General features: G+C 50.1%; 1 protein-coding gene across 1 annotated transcript in view; it reads right to left on the reverse strand.

The window, feature by feature from the left end:
* CD81 (CD81 molecule) overlaps positions 1 to 18,819 on the reverse strand; it is a 30,212-nt gene extending 11,393 nt beyond the window's left edge. The window contains exons 1-3 of the mRNA XM_014959932.1: positions 18,657 to 18,819; positions 13,140 to 13,289; positions 743 to 840 (exon numbers count right to left, since the gene is read on the reverse strand). Of these exons, the coding sequence (XP_014815418.1) occupies positions 743 to 840; positions 13,140 to 13,289; positions 18,657 to 18,819 (411 nt within the window). The remainder of the gene's footprint in view (positions 1 to 742; positions 841 to 13,139; positions 13,290 to 18,656) is intronic.
* Positions 18,820 to 19,043: the final 224 nt, after the last annotated feature.

The raw sequence follows: 19,043 nt of genomic DNA on the forward strand, positions 1-19,043 counted from the left end.
TTCCCCCTCCCATTTTTTTTTCTTTTTTTTTTTTTTGCATTGAGTTTAAAGCTGAACCACATGTGAGAACTTGCTTTAAATAAATGGGTCTCCCTTACCCCCAAGGCAAAGGCTTTGGTGTGGCTACAGTTTATACAATTAAGCTCATCCCGTGCCAGGAATCCCGAGCTGCTCCCTTGCATCAAGGACGCCTGTAGCACTTTGGTAATGGATTTTCCAGGATGCACCTAGATATCCTCGCTAAGATATTGTGGGAAATCTTTGCTGTTTCCTTGTCCAAACAGATAAAAATAGTAGATGATTCCTTAAAAGAACTGGAATCACCACAGGCAGTCTTGAAACAGAGTGAAAGGGGAAGCTGTAGGGGACATCAGGTAAGAATTTAGTGGGTGCTTGGTAAGACAGCGAGACTGTGGTGGGGAAAAAAAGCATGGGTGTTTCATATATAACAGAGAAAATTAATCTCCAAGAATTCTGCTGTTTGCACCTCTTCTGCTATGCTGCTGACTTCAGCCCCTGTCCTGCAGCCAGGCAGAAGCAAGAGCTTGCAGCGTGCCCACCAGCATGCCAGCTGCCTTGCAGAGGTCAACTGGTTCCCACCTACGTGCTCACACACCCTCCTAAGCCCCATTCGTTGCAAAAGTCTCCAGCAAAGGAGGAATGACCATGTGCCACCCAGCAGGGACACGGTGGGGACATCAATCACGGTACCAAGCGGCATCCAAAGCTTTGTGCCTCTTACCGTTCCCAGAAGGCACTGAGACTCCTGAATAGCACCGTAGCATCCCAGGAACCCCACAAACATCATGACGGCTCCAACCGCAATCAGGATGTAGATTCCTGCAGGGGAGAGCAAAAGGCAAACATGTTACTGCAGAGCTTTGTATGGCAGCACCCCATAGAATCATAAAATCACCTAGGTTGGAAGGGACTTTTCAGATCATTAAGTCCAACCATCAACTTAACACAGACAAAAAACATCACTAAACCATGTCGCTAAGCACCATGTCTAACTGTCTTAAATACCTCCAGGGATGGCGACTCCACCACTTCCCTGCGCAGCCCATTCCAATGTTTATAACCCTTTCGGTAAAGACATTTTTCCTAATATTCAGTCTAAACCTCCCCAGCACAACTTGAGACCATTTCCTCTTGTCCATGCTGGCTCCCCAGGGTGGCTAATTAGGGATGTTCACAACTAAGCCCCAAGCAGAGGTGGCAGCAGACAGTGTAGAACACCACAACATACAAGAGTCAAATCTCACAGTGTTTGAAGCTGCTGACGCTGGAACTTAAGAACCCCATCATCCTGAAAATCAGAGGAAATGCAGAGCTGAGCAGTAACAGGCAGAAGATGCAGCGGGTAAGAGAAAGGCTTTACAGCATCCTCAAAGCTGCAGGGTGGGAGTTCCCATGGCATACATACTGTTTTAAATATTTAAGCAGAATAGATGAAAATTATTAGCTAGCATATCTTTTTAAAATAAACTATAAGGCATATGGTTTATTTATATCAAACGTCATATAAATATTTATCTGGTTAATGTTTTAGACAAGCCACAAAAATGAGGGAAAAGCACTGCTTAAGCATCTAATTTAATATAATCTGGCTTTTGCTTGTTATAGGTTCTTCTACAGACAGGAAGACTTTTTTTTACTTCAACTTATTAAATCTGCACAGTCAACTTGCTCCTTAACTAGTACAAAGCTCACGAATTAGGCACTGGGGGTGGGGTGGGTGGGTGTCAGGAAACTGAGGAATGAAAGTTTATTCATCCAGGAAATAAGAGCTTAGCTCAAGGCTCATGCCCGCTGGCACTAGTAATCACCACTGTCTTGCCAACCATGAGATCGGTGAGACCATGGTGATTACCGAGCCAAACGCTACCAGCTCAGTTAAATTTGTTTCTTTTTCCACAAAACACAGCTTTCTTCTGATGTATCCCATATATTTAGTGCATTTTTGGTTAACTAATATTCTCAAGTATTGTGTTTCTACTGTTTGTAAGTGAATCCTACTTTCCATCCAAAAGCAATTTGACACATGCAAAAAATAATCAAAGAAATAATTACAAATGAGGCAAGAGTGCAGTCACCATTTTTAACTGACAGTGAGGAAAAAGAAAAAAAAAATCAGGTTGAGAATAAACGTACAGGGAGCATCCCAGAGGTAACAGTGATACAGTATATCTTGCTAGTGCTTGGGAAACATGTCCCTTCAATTAATTTCGATTCTTTTGCTACAAGTCGGAATGTTTTTAAAGTTATTAATCAGTCTGTCAATGCCCCTTCAGGAACAGCACTAAAGTATAAGCAGAGTTGAAGATGAAAAATGCTTGTACATGCCTGTCATGTTTAAGGTTTTACTTATCTGTGTAGCTTTTAAACAATCTTCTGATAATTAAAGTGCAAAGTCTAAAGGGCATGCACTGAGAGCGGAGCTAAGCCAAGCTAAGCCCTTCTCTGGAAAACCCAGATACACACTTGTTTAAAATCCCCTGACGGACACATCAAACTCGGGAAAGGGTCAACTTTGGCTCCCGCTTCTTCCCTCTTTCCAACAAGAGTCGCCGGCGCCCAAACAACGCGGGTGCCGACGCGAGGGCCAAGGTGGCAAGAGGCGGTGACGGAAACACGGCCCCGGCAGCCCCGGTGCCGGGACCCTCCGGCCGGGGTTCTGCACAGCCCCGCGCTCACACAATGCCTCCCGCTATATTTAGGCGCCGCAGGAGGGAGGAAGCCAGCTGCAAGGGAAGCGCCGGCACAATGGAGCGCGCTGACCCCACAGGAAGCCCCTCTTCACAAAACCTGACGGGCTCCGCGGACAGTGACACCAACATCCTCACGGCAGCACTGCCAGCAGGAGGAGGAGGAGGAAGAAAGCACCTCCTGATGGGTGTCATAGAATAGTTTGGGTTGGAAGGGACTTCAAGGATCATCTAGTTCCAATCACCCTGCCATGGGCAGGGACACCTTCCACTAGAGCAGGTTGCTCAAAGCCCCATCCAGCCTGGTCCTGAACACTTCCAGGGATGGGGCATCCATAACTTCTCTGGTATTAAAGGGGCTTCAGCAGTGCCCTGTGGCCACAAAATCCCACCAGGCCGTTGGGTTGTTGAAGCTCCCTAAGATGGGGTGGTTCACCTCCTCCTGGCTTGAAGCTGCAAAGAGAGGGGAAAAACAAGCACAAGAGTTTCTTGGAAGGCACAGGCCAGCAGTTAAAAGTTTCGTGAGCTTGCCCGAAATAGAATTAGGTGATTTTATCCCGGTGATTGGAGATGACGTGAGGTGGAGGGACCGGCAGTGGTAGCTGGGCAGAGCGCCAGCGAGGCGAGCCGCAGCTTGGGGTGTGAGTGGGAAGGAGGGGCCCCAAAGGGGCTAGAGGTGATGGGAAGGCAGGAATGCATCCTGTAAAATGAAGGCTGTCTGCTGAATGCCTGCCAAATTCCAGACAGACTGATGGAGATTTTCGGACGCTACATAACTACTGTTCCAAGGAGAGCAACGTATCAGTAGTAGTCTCTCAAAAAAAGGTCTGCTTATGGTCACCAGAATCTGCTAATACCAAAGAACCAGGCTTCACCACTCCAGCTCGCACCAGTAATGCTGCTGGTTTAGGTTTGCAACCCAAACTATGTCAGGTTTTTCCATCTTACACCCTTGGGTGGCTCCGCTGGAGAATCTTGATCACAAGTCCCTGTGGGAAAATCAACTTTGCTCATCCCCGAGTGCAGCAGCTTCTGACTTGTCCTCACATTAGGTCAGCAGAGAGAAGACAAAACTGTGATGGCAGCAAGTCATTTTAACGTTGGAGAAGTCACCATTCAGGCTAATCATGCCAGTAGATGGGCAAGAAGCAGATGCAGCACATCTGGAGACCAAGCAGCATGATGCTGTAGGGACCTCAGAGACCAGGTCACTCCCACAGATGAAGATTTTATTCTCAAATTCTTCAAAATAAACAATGAAGGCAACTTCCAGGCTGAATAAATGTAGCCAGGAGATCACAGAATCATATAGCAGCCCAGGCTGGAAGGGACCTCAAAAGATCATCTGGTTCAACCTTTTGGGGGAATGTGAGCCTAGATGAGCCTATCTAGCACCTTTGAAAACCTCCAGCGATGGGGACTCTACCACGGCCCTGGGGAGGCTGTTCCAGTGAATGATTGTTCTCACCGTAAAAAAAAAAAAAAAAAAAGTCTGTCTGACATTGAGATCATCAGGAAAACATAAGGGCCACTGGCAGCTAGGAAAGTTTTGTTCTGAAAACTAGGAGATAAAAAGCCCAGCAAGAACCTCAGCTGATGGAGGAGACTAACAGGGAACAGAGACATTTGCTATTTTTATAGAAATATTCCACAGGCTTCTGTACTTGCTTCTTGCTGGGATTTGTGCAGCTTAAAAAAAAAAAAAAGCCAAACCCAAACTGGACCTGCTGAACACCCACCCCAGGCAGGCTGTGCAGACCTTGGACAGGCAAGCAAGGTCCTGGCTTTCCGTTTCTTTCCCTGCTCATTCTTTGCCAACTCCTCGTCAGAGCCAGCACCGCTGTCAGGCAAGCAACACAAGAAGGAAAGGAGGGAAGGGATGAAGACATGCACCACGTGTGGCTTCCTGACCAGAGCCCAGCGGGTGAGACCGGTGGGGTGGGAGCAGCAGAAACACACAACCAGGCAGGAGAGAGGGTGGTGATGATTGGCCTAAACTCTGAAAATGATAAAAAAAAAACCCTGGAAGGCTTTTGGGACAAAGGCCAGCTTCATTCCCAGGCACAAACCAGTGTCCGTTATGGAGTCACCTTTTGTTACTGAGGGCCAGAGCTCTACAACCTCCTGGGAGGCAACGGAGCGGGACTCTGCTCCGGAGTTAATTTAAAAACAAGCACAAAACACTTAATGCAACAATAGCGTCTTGTATAATGAATGTTAGCCGTGTTTCTCCACGGAAATGCCACACTGAAGGCTGCAAAAGAAAACGAAGGCAACCGAAGTGCCCAACCACACGCTCTGAATGGTGTTTGTTTTCCCACACCCATCCTTCCCCTCAAGGGATGGGGCCAGTGGAGGGGGAATTCTGTCTCCAGACTGGGTGCCAGGCAGCTGGGGGGCTATTTCATGGCAATCTTAGCTCAGACGGGAATGACCAAGCCCTTTCCCAGAAAACAGCCTGACACATCTTAGCTTTCATTCCTGGCAATCGGCAAGGATGGTTTTGGGCTCCACGTCTGTGAGCAAGGCACCTGTCATCCCCATCCTGAATGACACATTATCCGCCGAAAAGTCAGAGGAGATTCCCCCAGCACAAGCCTCCTCACTATGCAAGCATCCAAGACGGGATTAACTCCTGCTGTCTGACTGTCCTGAGTGAGAAACTCTTCATCAATGCTCGCTCCCCCAGTGCTCCACCCGAACTGGCACAATTCTGCATGAGCAAGGCTCCATTTGCCTTTCACATGCCACTTCCCAGCTCATTTGTCTTGCAGCTTTCTCAGGGGTTTTAAAACAAGAATTGCTGTTTGCCATAAACAAAAAATAAAATCTGAGGGGTATGAAATGCAAACTGCAGTGCCTGCAGTCATGCTGCTCCATCCAACGGCAGCAGGAGACAACCCTGGGAACCACCAGAGCTGCAGCAACAGGTACAGTGAACAAATAGTTTGTAGGAGTTTACAGTACCAACATACCTCCACAGCCTTGAGCAACGTTACAGTGTGATTTTTAACCCTGTGGCACAGTTCTCTGGTAAGGCAGCAGTGTGACTGCTAAAGCTGCCACATGCAACCAGCCACTCACGAAAGCAAGCCATGAGCTGCAGGACCAGCATCCTGGAGTTGGGGAAGTCACAGGAGGACTAGGAGGGATGGGTGCCGTCAATATTGCCTGGAGTCCTCTAATCCTACTTTTGAGATGGGGCATTAAAACAGAAAGCTTTAGGAAAGAGGGTCAACTAGTCTTAGTTTCACCTCCTCGTTACAGAAAGACTCTGGGTTCTGTCTGAATTCAAAGCAGGAACACAGCAGTCATGATGAGATATCTTTGCTCAAGAGCATCAGGATGTACATGGCAGAAAAAGCAACATCAATGGGCAAACATCATCCCCCCTTCCCTGATACAACCAGGGAGCGTGCTGCTTTGGGCCGTGGGGATCTCCTGAAGCTTTAGCCACATGGAAAGCCCTTAAACATCAGACCCAAGGGAACAACAGTCATTGAGCATTTCTCTCTGGACACTGCTTGGGGGAAAGAAAAAAGAGCAGCCAAAAGGCCAACTTATCTCCCAGCTCACACAGATCACACCTCCATGGAGGGCCCTTTGCCTCCAGGCCAGGTAGGAAGTGGGATGCTCAGTTCTGGGAGCAAGGAAGGGAGAGAAAAAGGCAATATTCAATGCCAGTACTTGCTCTGGCTTTAAAGCAGCATAGCTGGTGCCTGCAGGGTTGTAAACCCCATGCCCTGTCCCTGCTGAGAAGTAAAAAAAAAACCACAAGTAGACAAAACAGACTAAAAAAAAAAAAAAGGAAGTAATAAAAAACAAGTAAAAGGAGGAGAGGAGGAACAAGCAACAGCAGAGTCCCTCTAAAACGAGCAGGGAGTGGGCCAGGCACAGCCAGCCCTCCTCCTGTGCCCCACCATCCCCATCAGAGATGCTGAGCATCTCCAGGCATGGCAATTCCCAGGCAGCATCCCACCTCTCCCCCCAGTTCACTCCTCTCAGCTTTAACTTGTTAGGCTAATGGAAGCCAGTCTCTTCCCCAAAGTCACCACAGCAATGTTTCCAAAAGACAAAAAAAGAAGAAAAAAAAACAACAACACACCTCCCTCAGCATCACACCATGCTTCCCAGGAAGCCCAGGCAGCTCCCAAAGCCATGCCAGCCCTTCCCATGGGACGTGCTTTAAAAAGGAGCTGAGCGCAGAGGTAATAGATATTTTTGTGTCTACTCTCCCGACAGACAGGCTCCCGGGGGAGACTCCGCACATCCAAGAGTTTTGCAAGCCTCCAAGGGAGGGAGAGCCGGCCACGGTGGCAACCTACCCTGCAGTGGCTCCTGGCCTGGAGATGCTGAACATCACAGGGCTCAATACCACCTCTGCTGCCGGGAAGGGTGGCACCACCAGACCATGGTGGGAGAGACACCCCTTGCAACCCCACTCCACTAATCCTGGAAGAACACTCCCTCCATAACCAAAAATCCCTGACCACAATGTGCTTCCTTGAGACTTGGGGGTAAGATACAGGCGGAGAGAAGATGGTCCCCCCCAGATGGAGAGGGAGGGAGAAGAGGCGGTTGCTTCAGCCAGCCGGCGAGGGAAGGTCTCCTGGACATTTTTGTCCAGCTGCCCCATGGAATTGGCCCAGCAGAGCCTACTGCTTTCTTGGAAGCGAGGCAAGAGGCGGGGGGGTGAGGAAAAAGAGAGGGTTTGCTGGAAGATGACAACTGGAAAGCCCCTCCGTTCCCCTCCACTCCTTTTCCCAAGAAAAACATTGCTGCTCTGTGGCTGCTAATGACTTCCAGATGGAGCAACAGTGTCACAAAGCATGGAGAACTCCATGGAGAGCTCTCCTGGGGCTGCACGGCTCGCACGGGGAGATGAAAGGCAGTACATGCTGCTCTTGTCTGCAAGAACAAGACAAGAAGGAAGCAAAGGACACAGCTCTGTCAAAAAAGAGGTGGAGAAAACCCAGAACAACGTCCCTGTGCATGCACACTCCTACCCAAACAAACTCTGCAGAGACACGCCACAGTCAGATTTCTTCTCTTCTGCCTACCTGGGAAACGCCAGAAGGAGAGTTGAGTTTTGTAATGTCAGCATACCCACAAGAGCTGGGACGAGCTCTGCTGCACATCTCCAGCATTGGGATGGATGATGGTGACACAGTACAGGACACCAAGGCTGGAACATGCTGACCCATCCTCTGTTGCCCCAGCCCTGGAAACCTCTGGACACCTCTACATGCCCTGGGGTCTCAGCCCCTGACAGAGCCCAAATCCCGCTGGAGGGTTTCTTGTGGGCTTCGTACACCTAAACATGTGGCAGGTTTTCAAAGGAAAACTGTGAAGGCTGCAGGTTCAAACAGCTCTGGAAAGCAAGAAGCCACCTTTGGCACAGGTTCCCATCGGCAGAGCTGACAGGAGGGGACAAAGTAAGAGGACAACTATGTTATTTGTTGTCAGATAGATCTGAACCCAAAATAACCCAATGGCACCAATTTATGGCCTTAAGTCATAACCAATTTTAGTCAGCAGAGAAAATGAATTGCAGGAGTGGGTCACGCTGTCGGCAGACTGAATTACAATTCCATACAAGTTGGTTTTTTAATAGGAATTGAATTCTATGATAAGAAAAAAAGGATTGTTTGTATTATCAGCTATATAGTAGAAGCCAGATACCTGAAGGAAGTACTGGCAAAGTGTTTTACCTCAAAACTACTATTTTAAAAAGAATTCCACTATTATTGAAGGACACGATCTGACAGCAGAGAGGAGAAGAGAAGGAGGTTTTTCATGAGTGTTTATTACAGGACCCAGAGACCAGGACTCTTCAACTCTTCTCTAGCCCTTCCACTACAAATTTAGCAAAAGATTTGCTGTTGAGTCTAACCCCACAATATACAGAAATGGGCACCACCTTTAAATGGTGCCTAGTATTTCTGGAGGGATGGGGACAAGGATGGGACCACGAAGAGAAACCAAGAGCTCCCCAATTCTCATGGCAGATCTGCACTCACTGTAGCACTACTGGCTGCCAGAGCCTTTGCAACACACTAGAGCTCAGTGCAAACCCCTTTGGAACAAAACCCACACCTCTGAAACCTTGCTTTTTGTTCATCACTGAACATCAACTGCTTTTTGTCCAAGACAATCCTGAGAAGGCCAATTGAGAAAAAAGGTGCTGTTACATATGGAAGGGACAGCTCCTCCATGACTGCTCAGCCAATACAATTCTGTTTGGATGTGCCGGGATGTTCTGCACTGCTGGTCACACCTGAGACCCATGGCAAGAGTGGCCAGAGCGTCCTCAGAGTGAGCCAGCCCTGGGGAAGCTCAGGCAGGCATCCCGATCCCTACCCACATACGCACTGCCGCTCGGCATCCCCTTTGCCCCACGAGGGTCAGACCCGCCCTGAGGCCAGCAAAGCCTTACGATAGTACTTCCAAAAGCAAAACAAAAAAAAAAACAAAACAACTGAGGACACCCACAAAAAATTGCCAGTGATGGACATCATGCTGACTTCAAGGATAAATATGCAGATGCAATTGCAGTTCAACTCATATGTGTACTCATTTGTGAGCAGGACTTCAAAGCATCCCTATGCTTTCTGGTCCATTTCTTCAAGCCCAGCCTGCGTGAAAAGCAGCTTGAACTTATTTTCAGGGCAGAAATCATGGTCTTGGATTGTATTTGCACGGAGCAGGACAGTGAAGAGAGTCTGTGATTCACCTCGTTAGAGAGCCAGCGCTACCACAGCACGCTGCTTCGCAGGCACGCTTATCGCCTTAAAATTAGCCTGAAGCCATTGCTGCCCCCAGATGTCCCCTCCTTGTTTCCTACAGGCTTTGCCACCTGACCTGCTTGGGAGCCAGATCCACAGTCACCAGCCTGGTTGCTAGGGTAAAAAAACCCAAAACTAAAAAAAAAAAACCCTGTTGCCTTTCTGTCGGGGCAGTGGTACCCAGCAGGACGGCAGGAGCAGCAGCAGTAGCCCCGGTGGCCAAGTTTAACCAACCAGTGCATGCCTGTCCCAAACCTTACACCCCTCCCAAGGGGTGCCAGTGCCGCTGTGCTCCGGAGGGGAGACACTGGCCAGCAGAAGATTTACTAATAGATCACGAAAAAAACTAAGCAGAAGCAAAACCAACCCCTTCCTCACCCCCCGAGCTACACGGAAAACCGCTCCCCAGCTCTGGATGCCTTTACACTCCTCCTCTGGGCTGGCCCCACTCCCAGGGCCGAGCTAATTAGAGCTGTGGGTCGCGTCGCCCTGTCACTTGCTGTGAGCAGCTGGAGCAGATTTCCTATTTTGGATCTGGCGGGCGAGAGAGAAACCCAGACCATCCGCCCCGCGCCAGGCAGCTCCAGGGAAAGCACGGGAAGGGTGGGCAGTGGGGCTGAGCACCCAGGATGTTCCCAGCACCCCGGCGGCCCAGCAAGGGGGGAAATGTGAAATTCAGGGGTAGGGATTTAATGCAAACAAGAGCTGACTGAGGCTTTTGACCCCACTCTGCTGAAAGTATTTTGTTCGCAGCAGCCAGACATGCAGGGCACTTCAGACACAGCCTTATACACAGGCAGGAAGGATTTTAGTTTTTCGACTACAACTAAAACAAATAAATGCATATTAAAACCATAAGCCTAGCTCAGTTGAAGAGCAAGCATTTTCCTTTACAGTCACAAAATCACAAGACGGCAGTGCTCCAGCTTTCCCCATCCCTGGTACCGCTTGGTCTCTCCAGCAGTGAAGTGGTTAACCTGCCGTTTGCTGGGGCGCTGGGTCCACAGCCAAAATGGAAGTGCCAGAAGCCAAGACTGCAACAAGTGGTTAGGGGATCAGATGGTTTGCGAGCCGTGCTGAGGAAAAGTCCACAAAACACAAGCTTGTTTAATACCCTCTCAAGCCAGCCCAGAGGACAGTCTGATGGATGCAGTGCCAAATAGCTGGGGGGGACTGCTTGTGGGAAACCCCAACCCCAGGAGCTCCCTCCTCGTGGGCTGGATGAGCCAGTGGGGGAACAATCGCCTGTGCCCGGGGGGGCTGCAAGAGCAGCTGCCTGTGGCCATCCGGCTGCAGGGGATGCTCAGAGCAAAGGCTCTCCTCTCCTCCTGCTCCCTTGCACTGCTGGACCCTTTCCTTCCCAAGCATCACAAGCCCCTCTGTGAAAATCAATCTGTGAAAATCACCGGCCGCAAACTCTGCAGCAGGGCCCGAGGGAAGCCTGATCTGCTGACGAGAGCTGCAATCAAGAGACCTGAGCTTGCCACGGTGCAAACCTGCCTAATTTCTGGGGAGAGATTAAGCCCTGCGACAGGCTGAAGGCAGATAAGCATCACACCTGGCACCCCAGTGGCTGCCCTGCTCCCCACATCTTCCTTCTCCCACTTCACCATCGCCATCCAATCCCAGTAACACACACATTAATAAAACAGCTTCAACTCTGGGGCAGGGGAAAGAGGGCCCGAGGGAAGCCTGATCTGCTGACGAGAGCTGCAATCAAGAGACCTGAGCTTGCCACGGTGCAAACCTGCCTAATTTCTGGGGAGAGATTAAGCCCTGCAACAGGCTGAAGGCAGATAAGCATCACACCTGGCACCTCAGTGGCTGCCCTGCTCCCCACACCTTCCCTCTCCCACTTCACCATCGCCATCCAATCCCAGTAACACACACAGACACAGCTGTTAACAAAACAGCTTCAACTCTGGGGCAGGGGAAAGGACACAGAGAGAAATCAGGAGACATCGAAGCACCACTTTCCCATTCCTCCTCATCACCAAGTACAAACCCCACGGCCCAAGTTTTCCTCCTCTGACAGTTTTTATTGCTTCCCCCTGTCCTGCAGCAACATGGCAGAGCCTGCCTGGCCTTTAAAAGCCTCTTGACAGTTCTTGGGAGCAACGCCCCACACCAGACATCAAAAAGCAGTTTGCAAGGGGAAAAAAACAACCTCCAACTCTGGAGGCCAACCCCAATCCCAGAGAGGTTCCTGCTCCCGAAGCAGGAACATTGTGTGCATGTGTATGTTGGATGCCAGAAGAGAAAAAGGAAGGAGTATCATTTAGGGGGGGGAAGGGAAAAAAAGAAAAAGCAAAAAGAAATCCCAGCCTTCAGACTCCAGAGGGCTGGCTAGGAGAGGCAGCAGCTGAAAGAAATGCTCTGCTGTTATTACTGCATGGAAATTACAGCTGCCAGAAGGAATCCAGGCTGATCTGTTGCTGAATATAACTTTAAAAAGACAGCCAGCCTCAAATCATGGGCTGTTCATAGACATCGGAAAGTCAGGGCAGCGGCAGGACCTGTGGTCTGCTCCCCACTGCTTCCTACAAAGCAAAGGCTGAGGACAAAGATGAAACAACACGGGGCTGAAGAGCAAAGGATGCCCATGAAGCTGGAGGGGAGGACTCAGCCCCAGCATTCCAGGTCCCCCTCGGTATTGGGAGAAATGCATTAACCAGGGAGATGTCAGTTGCCAGCCCCCAAGAAGGAAGGGTATGTTTGGGCTGGTTCGTAGAAAGGAAAGAGTTTGACTTCTTAAGAGTTCCCTTTTCTCAAAACTTAAAATCTATGAAGGGGAAACATTATAAATACAGCTCTGGCTGTGAGGCAGGTGAGAAGAGGAGAGGAGAGACAGCAAGAGAGGAAAACCCACTGCTATTTACAGCAGGAGCATCTACTGTAACCAGGCACAGTCAGGGAGAAGGGCTTGGGCATGCTGCTTCATGGGCAAGCAGGAAAAAACAAAGGAAAGCCTTTTTCAGAAGGTAACTGCAGATATGGGAGAACAGGACATTGGATTAGATGCTTGCACCCTGAGCCAGCCCCTGCCTGGCAGCCAACCCCTCCTGCGCGCTGCTCCCCCTCGCCTGCAAGGGATCACTAGAGAATAGGACAAAAAGTGGGGTTTTCATCTTCCAGCAAGCCAGCATGCTGTCAATTTAATAAAAATCATGCTAAGCTTAAGCGTCACACACAGAGATTCTGCCTGCCCCTCCTGGAGAACATGAGTCACGAGCTCGACAAGCTTCACTTTCCACTGCCAGCCGCTCCGCCGGCTACTTTTCCATCCCTTTGGATAGGAAAGGAGACATGCATAGAAGAAGTCCCCCCTCTTCCCAAACATGCTCCGAGCGAGACTGCAGCAGAGAGCAGCACTGGAGAAAATCTGTTACACTGCAACACGTCTTTTTGTGCTTTTAGCTGCCACGACTTTGGATTCTGTGCTTGGGCCACAGCTGACATTTAATGAAGGCTTTGATTGACTTGGCAAGGGATATTTTGGGGAGTACTCAGGGAACAGGAGGTATTTTTAGTCCAACCTCCTTGCAGCGCACCCAGAGCTTTCCCCCCCTTGCTTCTGGGCACGCTGCAGCCCACCCTGAGGTGTGACAGCCACGGAGCGACACCAGCATCCCCCAGACCTACTTACCAACATAGAAGGTGTTGGGGGCCTGCTTGTCCCCCAGCTGCAGGTAGAGGATATTTGTTGTCTGCGAGTCATGCCGGAGCCACAGGGCCACTCCCAGGATGATGCCTCCGGCCAGCTGGGGAGAAAGCAGAGGGACGCAGACGTTACACACTGTGCTGGACCCAAAGTGCCAGTTTTCAGGCAGGAGCAGAAGGCTTGCTCCCCATCTTTCTCCAAATTCTTATTTACTCCTTTCGTGTACAAGAACGTCCTTCCTAACCATCCTTCCACCCTTGCAACGTGCTTTGCGCCCCATACTACGAGCCACACGATCTTCCTTGCTTTATGAGAAGACCCCTCATCCTGGGGATGTGCCAAGCCCCTTCCAGTTCCTGCAGCTGATTTCTTCCCTAAGAGCTATTTTACTGCTCCGCTACAATGGAAGGCTCAGCCTTACCCAAGAAGCACAAGATGTGCGACTGAGGCTTTTAGGAGAGCTTTTCAACAGAAGTTAGGATCATCCCCAATTATGCCCTTTTCCCAATGGGCTGTTATCACCCCATTTCATTTCTGTGATGTACAAACTGGGTTTTGTTTGATCTGCTGAGAACTTGGTAGGGAAAGACAGGGAGACTGTGGCTCAGAAAGCGAGGAGACCACCAGTTCTTCCCTCTGCCCCAGTCTCACACGTACATTACTTCCTATCCAGGGTTAGGCTTCCAGTCTGAGCAGATCTAGTGGGTCAGAGCTTTCTGCATCCCCAAAGTCTGCTCTGCCTCAGGGGAGACCTGTCCAACCAACACAACACCAAAAAGCAGTAAAACTGCTAGTGGCACAGAGCAAGAGCAGAGACATCGTGGCTTTGAACTGCTGCTGCCCCAACTTGCAGCGGATCCAAACCAGCTCCAGCCCCTCCCAAACACACTCTTCATGATGTCCACATTTGACATTTAGCAGTGTTTAGGAGCACACAGATGACTAAGGAACTCAATGGGATGTGGTAACATTTCCAGCAGCATCTCTGCGTTATATGCCATTACTCCCTTCCTCATGGGTCTCAGGGATGTCCAGCATCAGGAGGGGACAGACAAGGATTCACACCAGCTGCCCTCGCAGCATTGCTTTGATTAATATTTAGTCATCTTCCCAGATGTCCCACGAGCACAGGAACCCCCGTGGCCATCACTTTCACTGCTCGGTTCACTGCCTGCTTAATTTCACAAAGTGATGAAAAAGAGAAACCATAACGCAGGTGCCCATGGGCAGGCTATGAGCTGGGACCCCGCTCTCCTGCTCCTCTGGCGCATACAGCTTTCCTAATGCAGAGACTGAAGCAAAGAAAAGCCTCAGTTCAGGCCACAGCACAACCACACTGCTTTTGGAGGCTACCATGAAGATGCTGGATGGAGCTGAACAGGTTCTGTGAGCCAATGAGGCTGAAACCACCACCTTGGCCACACCATTGTCCAGCAGAAGAGCAGAGCACTTACACACACACACGTGTGCAGGAAGACATGGGTGACAGAGCCCCCAGGGCAAGGACAAAAACAGGCTTCAAACACAGGAGGAGGTGTTCTGCCTATGGAGCATCAAGCCATCTTACCACTAGAATACTTATGCCCAAATAACGGGAAGTTTTATGACTGACTTTCTCACCATTTTCTCTTCCAGAGAGGGGTAGGGAACAACAGTGGAGGACGGGAGTCAGATTGGGGACAGCATCACTGAGAGGAACTCAAGCCAGAACATTTCCAGCAGGATTCCTATGTTCTCCATGACACCCCCCTTTCCATTTAAAACCATGAGAGAGGGAAAAATATAAATAAACACACACACACATGCAAAAAACCCCAACCCAATCCTCAAGAAGTCAGTATCACTTCTATGAAAGGCTGGAAACACCTGTTCAAATGCTGATTTAATTTTGAGTGTCTTAAATCCTTGAGCCATTCACCTTAAAAAGGGAAGATAACTACCAAAGAGTACAGAAGTGGAAACACCACTTGTTTTCAAATGGGTCCAAGTCAGGTCAGGTACAAGCATAAGAGCCATCATGAAAGCCACATACGAAAAAAAAAAAAAAAAAAAAAAAAAGAAAAAGGAGTATTTGTTCAGTAAAAGTGCAAAGTCTCCAGCTGTGCAAGTGCAGCAGAGCCTTGGTGAATGTGTGAGGACTGGGAGCTGCCAGACAGGACGTCGGTGGAAGCCTGGCTTTGTCCCTCGATAGGTCATATGGTGGCTTTCCTCCTTGCTCAGTTCTGCAAATCCCAGCCAGAAGGTTTTTACAGGAGTGCCATCAAAGCTGGGGCAAAACTACACAATTTATGTAAAACTCACAGGGCAAGCTGGCTTTGGGTCTTTTCCACTTACCGGAGGGAGAAAATCCCCACCCTGGAGAGGGAGGAAAGATTTTACAAGCCTTTCCCCAATTTGCCACCAAATATAATCAGCTTTTAACACTTCTCCCACAGCAACCAATGCAACTTCCCCACCAGCACAGTCCCTCACCCCCCTCACACTTGGGACAGCCCAAGCTTCTCCAAACGCTCCCTAAGGAGAAAAGTCACAAAAGCTGGTCCACGCTCAAATCCAGCTCCAAATAAGGCATCTCGTGGCTTTGCAGAAAGTTACCCAAATCCAACCTGGCATGGCTCGTTCATTGTCTGAGGACATAGTGAAGCCTGTGTTTATCCTCTCGGGAGAAGAAGAATGTCCCCAAATTAATCAGTGCTACTCTTAAAGCAAAAGTCTCTTGGTGGCTCCCAGCGCAGAAGAGACCCCGAGGAAGACTGTGGTTTCTGTTCTGGCTGGGAGAGGTGAAGAAAAAACTGCAGCCCTTTTTGGTTTGGATTTCCTCTGCCAGGAAACATTGCTCTGCTCCGGCACGCTGCCCTCCGCACCCAGCAGTACCACCCCAGCATCCCCTGCCACCCGCAGCAAGGCTGGGTGACACCCCTGCCAGGAGCAGCAGCTGCTTTCCAATCAAATGTGCCCCAAAACGCCCAACACAGAAGCAACAGCAGGCTGCAGGCTATCCTCAAAATATTGCTTAAACTTTCAGGAGCATCAGCTGAAGGGACAGAGCCTCAAACCCACCTCAGCAGTGAGGTCTGCCTACAGCAGCCAGCTGAACCCTCTTCAGATGTTCCTTTTCAGCCCGAGTGTGCCCCAGGAACACCCCATGTCCGTCTGTCCCTCCCACACTGCCTGACTCCATTTGTTTTTTTAACAGAGGACCTCTGAATGGAAGTTTTAATCCAGCAGCAGCTGGATTTCCTAAGAGAAAGCAATGTTCACTTACTAATGAAAACAGGGCTTAGGCTACGATGAGTAACTTTTTCCATGAAAACCATACACCCTTCCACCACCAAGAAGCACAGAACAAAATAAAGACATCTTTCTTCCCTAAGGAAAGACAACAAGAGGGAGAAAACCTCACCAGTTTGCCACAGTAACCCTGCCTTTCACTGCACCTTGCTTGGGATAATCTCACTTTTAACACAACAACTTGTTCCAGAAATAAACTCGGTATTTTCTTCCCTCCCCATCCTAAAGTCGCTGCTCTTTGCTGAGACAAGAGCCAGAAGAGCTCCAACCACTGATGGCAGCATCACGGTGGTCTCCGGGCTGCGTATCCTCACACATTAAATATCCCTTTTTCCACCACCTACTTTTACAGCCTTGCACTTTCCTTTGCTCTGGAGTGATTTAAGCTCTCATTCTGCTGCTTTCCCCAACCTGCACTTTTGTATGCCTTTGTTAAAAAAAAATAATAAATAATTAAAATCCCACAGACATATCCCCTAAACCCCAACAGAAAACAAGCCCTCAATGAAAGTAACACCTCCTCCACCTTTCCTGCCCCTCCAAAAATCCATCATGAGCCCAGAAGGGTACCCCGTTGAGGGCACGGGATCTCTGCTGCATCCCAGGGCTGGCCCTGGCGACGGCACCCCGAGCAGCTTGCCGGCACAGCAGAGGTGGCGCAGCGGGATCCGGCGTTTCCTCTTGACTGCTATTTTCCAGCTTCCAGAGATTTATTGCTTCTTCCACAGACAGCCAGACTTTTCCAGCTGGATCCTGCCTGCCCAAGGCTTGCTTTTCGCAGGGACGCCATTCCCACTTGGCACGGCCAGACAAAGCCCCCACTGGATGCTGCCCAGGGGAGGACAAAAGCAGCCCCCCAGCCCTCCGAGGGGTGACAGGATGGCACCCCACATGATGAGCTATCACCCTGTGAGCACCATGATAATGGTGGGCAGCCCAGTTTGCTGCCCCGTCCACTTTGCACATAATGGAGAGTCCCTCCTGGATTGTGCCCTAAAAATTTCCCAGATCCAGCTGTGGGGCAAGGGAACAAGTCCCTCTTCCACAGCTCAGTCACCCCTCCCTGAGAAACTCCCATGATTTAGGGGTGCAAGGTATGGCCCCCTTCTCCTTTTTAACATGGGGCACCCCATAGACAAGGGGTCTGCTCCCCAGACACTCAGGTACTCCTGGATGTGCATCACCCCCTGCTCTCTTCAGCTGCCCCGAGTCCTTTTCATCCTGCTCCCTTCTCTACACACCTCACCAAAACAGGCTTCCCGAGGAGGAGGAGGAAGAAGAGGAAGCAGCTCTGGCTATAGGGTGGCTTGCCAGGCATGAAGCAGACATCCTGCAGCTCAAGCCGGCAGAGGAGGAAAGTGGAGGTGCCAGCAGTTTCACAATGCTGTATTTTTAGCAGCGCCGCTTCCCGTGGCCACGGCCAGTCCTGCTGCTGGGACACTGCTTCCCACCCTGCAGGAACCCCACAGCCAAGAGGAGTTCCTGCCTCGCTGCAAAAACGCCACCGGTGAAGCCCCTGCCACGGTGCTGGTGAAATACCACAGTTATTAACAAGAAGCAAGATGCTGCCAAGAAAGCGGAACGGATTCTAGTCGTTTTATGATTCAGGTACACGATTAGAGATTTTTAACATGTTTTCACTCTGTGCAGGCTTGAGGCTTCCCTTCCACTGCCTGGAAGCTGTGCCCTTTGTGGGGACAGCACCCAGACCCCGCTCAGGGAGCCCAGCTGGGGCTCCCCACTGCCCGTCTCCAGCATGATCTGCAAAGCAGCTTGAGATGCAGCAAAACTTTTAGGTGTGGGTAGCCAGGGTACAGATGGATGAATTGGCTTGCCAAGGCTGAAGCATCTTGCCACGCAAGAAGCCCCTCGCACAGCCAAAGAATGAACTGCTAATTTGGGGTCAAATGCTTCCCTCCCAGGTCATTTGTTGGTCTCCAGGTGGAGCAGCAGGTACCATGTTCTCCATTATGTGGAGCATAAATAATGAAATGTCACTTTGTCACTGCACTTAGCATGCGTGGGGAAAAAAGCAAGGAGATAGAAAACTGTAACTTGATGGAAATTACCTTTGGAAGGGAAATACAAGCCCCTGCCAGATGCATGCTGGGACCCTACAGATTCGGCACAAGGACTGAGGTGGGCAGGAGAGGAGGACGTGACCGTTGGTGGCAGACACACACATACAGCCAGCACTGAGTCTGCCCGTACCCTGCACCTTGCTTCCTGGAAAGCAGAAGTTGAACTTCTTTTCTGCTGCAAATAAATGCACCTCACGGAAGCGCTGAAAGGGCTTGGGGTGCAGCAGGGGGCTGAGAGCTGCACAGCAGCCCACAAACCTGGGAACTTGATCTGATGCTGCAACGGTCTTCATGTTACCATGGCAGGACTTAGCGCCAAAAATTCACTTAAAATTTTAAGGTGAGAAGCGTTGCAGATAGCCCCTGTGCTGCTCCTTGGGGTGCACTGTGGGACGTCCCAGAGCACCAACACATCAGGATCCATCTTCCTCCCCCTCCCCCCCAGCAAGACTTTTTGGGGAAGGGTGCAGGTAGGGGAAGTGACTGAAATCAGCCAAACGCGGTTGCAGGTTGACAG

This window comes from Calidris pugnax, unplaced genomic scaffold (assembly GCF_001431845.1).
Source record: "Calidris pugnax isolate Ruff unplaced genomic scaffold, ASM143184v1 scaffold435, whole genome shotgun sequence".
Classification (NCBI taxonomy): domain Eukaryota; kingdom Metazoa; phylum Chordata; class Aves; order Charadriiformes; family Scolopacidae; genus Calidris; species Calidris pugnax.